We start from the raw sequence: 9205 nt of genomic DNA, 5'->3' as shown, positions 1-9205 counted from the left end.
ATTTTTGTTGTTCTTTCGGAGTGCCATTATATTTACATTATTGGAATTAACACATAGAATGCGGTTTTCCTGCGCTCTTTTAAGAAATATGTATTTCACAAGGCGAATGAATCATGAGTTGTCATTTTGTGTCCGCTTCTGTCGTTCCCTTTTGCGGCACCAGATGGACTCATTCGCCAAGAATACGTAAGATTTTTTTATTATTATTTTAATCTAAGGGAGTCATTTAATCCATGTTTTCTGAAATTACTGTTTTTTTTGTTCCTTTTATGTCGCACACGTGGGTTTTTATTTTCTCTCTCTCCCTGTGCGCAAAATTGATGCAAGTGTAAGTCCAAGGGGCAGTAACGCGTTAAGAAACAGCAGTAAGGATGTAAATATGAACGTGGCTGGAGTCGGTTATGAACTACGGTTTAAATATTAACGGACAGCAAAATGTACCTCTGAGGGAGAACTGAGGAAATTGCCCTTTTCCCCTTTGTCCGACTCAGTACTTACCCCCTCATATTAATCATCAAATCCTATTGGGAATATTCATCTTATGTCTCGGTGGTGAAAAGTGCCGCATAGTTTTTGCATGGCATTCCTGAGCTTGTTAAACCAACAGTGGACCGAGGCCTAATCGGGGAGAGAGAGAGAGCTGGGAAATCAACTGGGCACTGAGCACTGTTTTGGTAGGTCTGCCTTTAATTTTGAACTGCATAACTTTACTATGAGCTGCGCTTATATGTTTTTGCTATCAGTAAATGATTTGCTTTAATTATATATGAGAATCAAGCCTGGCAGATGCAAAAGATTTTGAAATGCACTGCTTGTACTACGAAGTGGCTGTCGATTCATAAATTCATAAAATATTCCTTTCAACAGATCTGCAATCGGGAAATAAAACACATAACAGCAAAAATAAAGAAAATCAATATTTTTATTAGAAAAATATTTCTTATCTAATGCTCTTGTCTGAGCACCAGAATAAGATTGCAGCATGCAATGTTTCTCAGTGAGACTGTGCATGTTTACAAACCACTTGTAAGACAACAATTATTGACAACAATTAATTATGAATACTTGGGCATTAAATTCTTTATCTATGAGTTGTTGGTTTGAGTACGGGATAAGGCATAGCTGCTGTACTCCTGGACAGAATACGTTGCCATAATTACTCCAATAAAGCACACAAAAAAGTTAAAAAGGTAGAATAAATTGGTTACATAATGTGTACAATGAGCAGCTGTAAGATTTGCCTTTTGCCTTTGTGTCCATTCATAAAATGAATAAAGTTTAGCATTCAATATAGTGGAAATCATTTCTGTGTTACTCATTCGGCTACAAGGACCAAAACTGATTTCATCCATGACAGCTTTTGCGCAAAATATGTCCATCTAGCCAATCCTAGTTAATACAGACAACAGATACAAATATAATACAGTACATGTACAATACTGTACATGACTGAACAACAGATACAAAAATACAATACAGTTCATGTCCTAAATATGGAAAAAAAAACCTTACAAAATATGAGTCATACATACATGTTTTCTACCATTGGTATAAGAGAAAATGGCATTTTGTGACACACGGGGTACACATATTTGGTAATACTGCTTTTATCAGACATATAAAGATGCAAAGAATAAACGAGATTTTTATGGAAACACAACAAAATGCCCTTATCATTTACTCATCATTTCACTCATTCATCCAATTTCCCTGACAAACCTTGCACGCATTGCATAGTCTCTTCCTGAAATAATATTGTATATTAATACAAAAAAAAAAAATCCAAGCACCACAGTTTGTGTTGCTCATGTACCACTATAAACAATTAAGGACAACACATTGTAAACAATAACGCTGGTACAGGTCAGCAGATTTGTCACAGTCGCAGCTTCCAGTTTACAAAAGCTTATACGCTAATCCTTATATTATTTTCTGCTTTGGATACACAAACGTTTCATAATTAAAATATATATGTACACTTTACATATGGTAATATGTGGGAGTGGGGCAGGCGGTGTTTTATACAATTTTGTCTCTTAAAAAACACCCCCTGATCATTTGTGTGTCGTCTCAGCTGATCGAAGAACGTACATTATGAACTGCAAGAAAAATGTACGTGAGAATTCGTCCCCAGTCCTGAGACATTTCAAAGCATTTTGTCCCCCCATTATCCTCCAAAGCAGACAGCGGGTACTTCAGTAACACTGTCCAAAGCTGTCCAGAAGTGTCACCCCCAGAGCTGCGCATGTGTGGCAGTTACTCACTGCTCAGGTGACTTTTTCCCCCCTGTGGCATCTTGGGTATTGTAGTTTACACAAGCTAACAACGACGCGCGGGACTGTCCCTTGGTTGTAGTCCGTTAAAGATTCAAGGGAGCGGCAGTAGCTGAAGAGACGAAGGCCTCGGGGCTCCGGTTAGCACTGGTAGTGGAAGTGCTGGTGCTGGTGCACCTTCCCGTCCACGTGGGCGTGCGAGTGTGTGTGCGTGTGGGTGTGCACATCCGTGTAGACCTTGGGGTACAGCTTCGGCTGGCCGTTTAGCACGGGGGGGCCCACGCCCATCAGTCTCTGGCTGGGGAAGTCGGGGGTGGCGCTGGCGGGGGTGGCGAAATCCTTGTCGACGGCGTGGTGGTCGCGGTGCGGGGGCCCGCGGGGGGGCAGGGCGCCGTTCCGGCGGCGGCTGTGGCACAGCCAGAGCACGATGGTGCCGACGATGAGCAGGGCAGCCGCCGGGATGCCGATGATCAGGGGCCAGGGCAGGCCGGAGCTCAGGTGGGGGGGCGTCACGGTGTTCTCCACCTGCGGGTCTGAGAACGCGAGCGAGCGAAGCATTACCTCTTTAGTTACGACACGCAAGGTTCACTTAACCACCACGCTCACCTTTATCCGTGAAAAACTCAATTTCGGAAAGTATCATGTCAAACTTTCGTGCCAATAATAGAGAAAAAACGATTAACAACATTTTTTTTTTTTTAAGAATCCCCCTTATCGTGAAAAAATGGTGGTCAGGGCTGCCCAACCCTGTTCCTGGAGATCTACCATCCTGTGGGTTTCCGTTTAAACCCTTAATATGGCATGCCTGATTCTACTAATTAGCAGCTCAATGAAATCTCTAGCTATTGAATGAGGTGTGCTTTGCTAGGGCTGGAGTGAAAACCTGCAGGACGGTAGCTCTCCAGGAACAGCGTTGGGTAGCCCTGCTCCAGGGCCTCCTCTGGTGTCCTGACGTCATGGGCTCAGTACTCACCTGGCAGCACGGTGAGGTAAGCGCTCCGGAAGCTGTAGCCCATGGTGTTGGCGCCCAGGCAGATGTACATGCCCGCGTCCTCGTCCTGGGCCTTGACCACGGCCAGCTTGTTGAGGTAGGAGCCGTCCGGCCTGGACCACACGTCCCCCGTGGGCAGCACCACGAAATGCTGCCCGCCCACCTCCAGGGTCGAGTTGTAGCGCCCCTCCGTGCCCGGCTCCACCCTCTTCAGCCACTGGATGACGGGCTTGACGTCGCTGTGCACCTTGCACTGGAAGGAGGTGGTGCCGCCGAACTCCACCGTGGTGTTCACCGGGTGTGTGCCCGTCAGAATCGGCTTGGAGTTGGTGCGTTCTTGAGAGAGAGAGGGGAGGTCAGAGGTCAACGACAATCCTAATGGTTGACATATCTTGTATTACTAGCTTATCGATAAGTTAAGAATTTAACAAAAAAAAAAAAAACATTTTAAAGAAGAAGATTGCCCAATCATGTTCCATGGAGGGTCAAAAGTATATGCAGGATTTTATTCCAGCCAATCACTTCACCTGCTGATTTCACTAATTAGTTCCCTCCTCTCTGTTTGGCGGTGTTTAAGTAGTGAGATCAGCAGGGGTAGTGATTGGTTGGAATGAAAACCTGTATGCTCTAGGCCCTCCATGACAGATGAGTGGGCACCACTCTTACATAGCGCAGAACATTAAATGAGGTATTTTAAATTCTAATCCGCTGGGTCTGATCCAGGCAGTGGTCTTTGCCAGTTATCACACACTCGAGAGGTTAACTGTGAAGCCGGTTAAACTACAGGGTCACTTGCGCCAGCCGTACCGATGACGTCCACTTTGTACGTGGCGTTGATGTGCCCGGCGGGGTTGGAGACGTGGCAGGTGTACTTGGCGCTGTCCTGGGGCTGCAGGTTCTTGAGGGTGAGGGTCCACTGCGGGCGCTTGGCCTGGCGCGGCGCGGGCAGCCGCGTCTGGTCCTTCCACCAGGTGATGGCGGGCGCCGGGCTGCCGCTGGCCAGGCACTTGAGCCGCACGGAGCTGCCCACCGGCTTCTCCAGCACCCGCTGCCGCATCTTCGTGGGCTGGCTGAACCGCGGCTTCACTGCCGGTAGCAAAACAGCAAACCGCACGGGCCGCTTATTAAAGGTCAAAGGTTACACAGGTTGTGTGCTTTATTTTTGTCCTTTACATTTGACCCATCCTGGCTGTACTTAGGAGCAGCGGGCAGCCACAGGGCAACACCCGGGGACCAACTCCAGTTCTTGGGTGTAGTATAATGGATAAGGAATTGGGTCTTGTAACCTAAAGGTCACTGGTTAGATTCCCCCGTTGGACGCTGCTGTTGTACCCTTGAGCAAGGTACTTACTTAACCAGCATTGCTCCAGTATATATCCAGCTGTATAAGTGGATACAATGTAAGTCGCTCTGGATAAGAGCGTCTGCTAAATGCCTGTAATGTAATGAGGCCAGTGCCTTGTTGAGGCTACTACCGCAACAAGCTGACTGTCATGAAGTAGTACTATTATAAGACCATTACTGGCAAATCCACTCAAACCAGGCATGCTCAATCAGTGGACTAGTCATAACAAAGACAGTCTGAATTCTTTATAATTAAACATGTTATTTCACATTCAGTAAACCAGCCTTTGACTCAGATTGCTCGCAGAAAGAATATTCTTTAAAGAAAATATTTGAACAGGTAGGGATTTTATTGGGAAGAATCTACTCTGAGCCACCTTTGAAAATGTTCTAATACCACTCGTGTTAACGATGCCAAAAGAAGCTGAGAAATGTCACGTTCCAACAGTTGTTACCTGGTTTTTACAGGTTAACCAGGCATAAACTTAGGGGTACATTTTTTATTATGTCAGTGGATTATGATCACAGCTTGATGTGTGATATTTTGTCTGTCGCTTCACAACAAAACAAACTTGTTTTACTACAGAATGTGTTGCAGTGTTTACCATAGCCGACCACCATACATTTGCACACCCTGAATGTCCAAATAAAACCTTGTTAGGTCTTGACACAACAAATGTATCTGAATGTAAAAAAAATATATGATTATATTCTCAGAAAAAGGATCGTTAAATAAAGAGAAATGTGTGGAAAAACAGAAGAAAGTAGAATCCCTTTCTCACCCAAGGGCTGCCCAGAGGGATTGTGTTGGCTGAGGTCTGCATTGGGCTCCACTGACGATGGCTCAGGCTTACTCTGGGTCACAGCAGAGTCATCTGCGAAAGGCAGAGGATATCCACTGATTAGGGGGTGAGGGTGGGGGGATGGGTGGGGTGGGGGCGAATTAACACAAACACGCTTAACACATACACGCAAGCATACGCACAGGCATGCACAGATGTGCACACTCAAATATATTCACGCACACACACACACACACACACACACACACTCGCTGCTGTGTACACGGCACAGGAGCAGATGTTCTTTAGAAAAAGCATGTAGGTGCTTAGTAGGCTCAAGATGTAAGACCCAGCCACACAAAGGAGAGCCCGGAGGCAATGATAAACTACAGTCACAGGAAGTGCGAGCATGAGGAAGCATGACAGACACAAGCCACCTGGGTAATCCCAGCTGGAGAGGGGAAAGTAATGTAGCTTGGTAGCTAAGCTGTTCATTCATAGGCTAAAATAGGCCGCACAGAAAAAGAAAAAAAGAAGAAGAAAAAAACACTCAAATATCCAACTTCGCGTTGTTTAGAGCAGACTTTTCCCCATTGCATTGGCTTGAATTCACATTATTCCCGTACACGTCCACAAGATGGCACTATAAAGCAGTCCAGCTGAAAAGATACAACGTATGCAGGTCATTTTTTATGATCGCGAAGCAGTGTTAAGTTATTGCCAAATTCGTAATTTATCTTTCTTTCCCGGAAAAAAGTGCTTTCATACATACCGAGTATTGACGTTTTTAAATGAACTTGACACGAGTCTCAATAAGTGTAAAAATTTACGCGGATGTTTTGCTGAAGACAACATTTATTTGGCGTGCCTGTTGATCTGGGGGGTCCACCACGCGTAAAATGAATGACGACGCCTGGAGATCAGTGGAGTGTGAGACGCGTAAACTCGTACGTGTTTTCATTTCAGTCGTATTAGGTTTTACAGCTCTATGGGAACCATAACTAGCTAACGCTCGTATTATTTTAACTGGGGACTGTGAGGGGGCGGACAAACAGTGCCGATATTGTTGCTTCTCTCAAGTTTCCACACTGTTTAAAACAAGACGCCGTGTTGACTTAACCCTGAGCAGGAAACCAATTAACTGCCTTTAAACTAAACTGCATAGACGGAGCTGAGAGGACTGCTTTATTTGGGTCGGTTCTCTGGCTCGGTGCGCTGGAATGTACAGAGGACCCTTTTCTAACCCTTTTCTCGACTACAGTCCACTGCTGACCGCGCTCCTCCTACGTACACCAGTATCGCCGTCCCTGTGCAAACAGCAGTAATTCCAAATCAACAGCTCCAGTGCCGGCGCCACAGCCCTAATATGGGCTAGTAGGGCTACACGAACAAATGATTCTCACACGTGTAGACTTAATAATAATAATAATAATAATAATAATAATAACACAACTCATTACATCCTGTGTCACTCGCAGCTCATCTAACATATTATTGTGGAGCGTTTTTTGTCCTGAAGAGAATACATATTTGCAGATAATAGTTCTGAAACGTTTATGTTGCCTGAAAATTACATTTTAGATTATAATGTTATAACTATGTCTTGAAAAATGCGACCCACTATGCACCGCAAGTAAAATTATACATTAGGAAAATTGGTAGGCCTACTTAGGCCTACTTACACCAAATTTAAATTGTGTTTGATTGTTGTGTAAAACCATCATAATAACCCTATAGCTGAGAGGGGTGATTAGTCCTTGTTTGTCACTCCATAACACGTCAAAATGACAGACTCTTACTCCCAATGTCCCAGAATGAACATACATAGAAGAATAATTTGGGCACCCTACGCAACTGCTTGCTTTCACAACGCAGGCTAAACTAACCTGCTTTCAATGTTAACCAGTTTTTATAATCATATAAATTAAGACTACTCACAAACAATTATACACACACTTGCCTTAAGGTAACAATCAAATTCTTTATTAAATTCCAGTATTCAGACTCTCCTTTCCAAATAAAAGTTAAATGTGTGACACTTAAGATTCAAGAATGAATGACTAAGATAATAATTAACGTGTTGTTTAAAAAAAAAGGTAACCCACTATAAAATTACCTATTTAACAGAACCACCTGTTCAAGGGAATCAAATCATTCAGGTTAATAATAAAAAAAAGATGTTTAGACAGAAAACAAACTGCGTGTCACTGTGGACACTTTTTAGCCCACTGCTTTTTCTTTTCTTTTTTTTTTTCGTTTTTAAAAATGCCTTCTCACTGTAATCACTCTGGTTTGATAATATCAGCTTCTGCTAGCTCTATCACCAGAACCGCAGTCCCAGCTGCCTAAACATCAGTTCTACAGTACTGCCCTTTTAACCTCATCGCTGTAAGTCTGTAGGCTATATGATTCCATACAATACGACTACAGAGTAGGCCTACAACTGGGATCCGTGGTCAGGCACTGTAATCGACTGCGGCCCCAGAGATATGACATCCCAACCTCTGCTCCCCGAGCCGTGGCAGGGTTTAACCAATCACCCGGCAGGTTGGGATCTCCACACCCAATGACCCGTTAGCTTTTTCCCCGGAGCAACGATAACGGTGTCGGTCCTGGACAGATATGCAGAGCACGTAGCGCTGCTCTGCCATACACTTAAGGCCACGAAGCAAAGCAACACATTCCAACATTTCTGGAGGCCAACGAGCGCGACAGCAACCTCGACACGTTTAAAAAGACAGCGCGCGGCTGTCGCCAACAAATAAATTAAAACAGTTCAAATAATAAAAGGTAATGTTTTTTTTTTTGGTGAAAATGAGGCCGGAGTCTGGGGCGTGCGAACTGAGCGAAGCGCGAAGCAGTCGTCTTTAAACTCCGGTAGCCGCCGCCGCCGCCGCCCCCCCCCCCCTTTGCTTCAGGGAGCAAAGCGGGGCGCACCTTTGTCCGGGTTTAATCCCCCCCCCGCGTTCACACAGTCAGTGCGTTACCGCCACGGGACACGCCCCGGGCTTCGACGGCGGGGACTGGGGGGGGGGGGGGGGCGAGAGCCGAAATCCCGGAGGAGTGTTCAGCCCGCCACGGCTCCATTGTTGCCGTTGGCTGGAGGACCCGGGGAATAAAAGGCTTGCGGAGGCCGTTCCATTGGCTCCCCGGAGGGAGCCTGTGTGCCGCCATTCAGCTGCAGCGAGGTGGAATTAGAGGGGCATTATCTGGCCTAAAGGGGTCTTAGCGAGGTCCCATTCCTTGCATCTCTCTCTCCGCCGGCAGTTGGGGATGTTTTCTCAGTGTCCTGACAGGTGTAAAAAAAAATCGGGGGCCCCGAGAAATTTTGTCCCGCGTAAGGAGTTTTTCTTTTTTTTTTTGATCGCAAGCGTTTGTGTTTTTTTTTTTACGTGTTGTAAATTCAAGTTAGGCTCTAACAAAAAAAAAAAAAGAAAAAGAAAGAAAATGGCAAGCTTTTGATTTTTTTTGAAAGTTTATATTGGCTGGTGGCCAAAATACAAGGGGGCCACCAGCCGATTACACAAAAAAACATATCACCTTCAAAGTCTCGGAAAATGTGAGGTTGCTCCGTTACACTACAGCAGAGAGGCTTCACCTCCACAAAAGCAAAAATAACCCAAGCAAGAGGAGTGAAGACTCATCGCCATGGTATGACCCGGCTAACCGTATTTATAACCTGCCGAGGCCCCATCCTTGGACACACGTGGCGCACGCTCACTGCCGAAAAGGACGCGAGGGCGCGCCGCTCCGAGCTGCAGAATGCACACGCTCAGAATTTAAAGGTACGGCAGAGGCACATTTTCTGTTCCTGG

At 45.4% G+C, this 9205-nt stretch overlaps 1 protein-coding gene across 1 annotated transcript in view; it reads right to left on the bottom strand.

Annotated features, from left to right (window-relative positions):
- Positions 1–904: 904 nt before the first annotated feature.
- The window catches only part of fgfrl1b (fibroblast growth factor receptor like 1b), a 35295-nt gene continuing 26994 nt past the window's right edge, over positions 905–9205 (bottom strand). Inside the window, exons 4-7 of the mRNA XM_064329407.1 lie at positions 5391–5483; positions 4072–4350; positions 3247–3600; positions 905–2806 (exon numbers count right to left, since the gene is read on the bottom strand). Of these exons, the coding sequence (XP_064185477.1) occupies positions 2415–2806; positions 3247–3600; positions 4072–4350; positions 5391–5483 (1118 nt within the window). The 3' untranslated portion in view covers positions 905–2414. The remainder of the gene's footprint in view (positions 2807–3246; positions 3601–4071; positions 4351–5390; positions 5484–9205) is intronic.

Source organism: Anguilla rostrata, chromosome 3 (assembly GCF_018555375.3).
Source record: "Anguilla rostrata isolate EN2019 chromosome 3, ASM1855537v3, whole genome shotgun sequence".
Lineage (NCBI taxonomy): Eukaryota > Metazoa > Chordata > Actinopteri > Anguilliformes > Anguillidae > Anguilla > Anguilla rostrata.
This window is presented reverse-complemented; position numbering and strand designations above follow the sequence as displayed.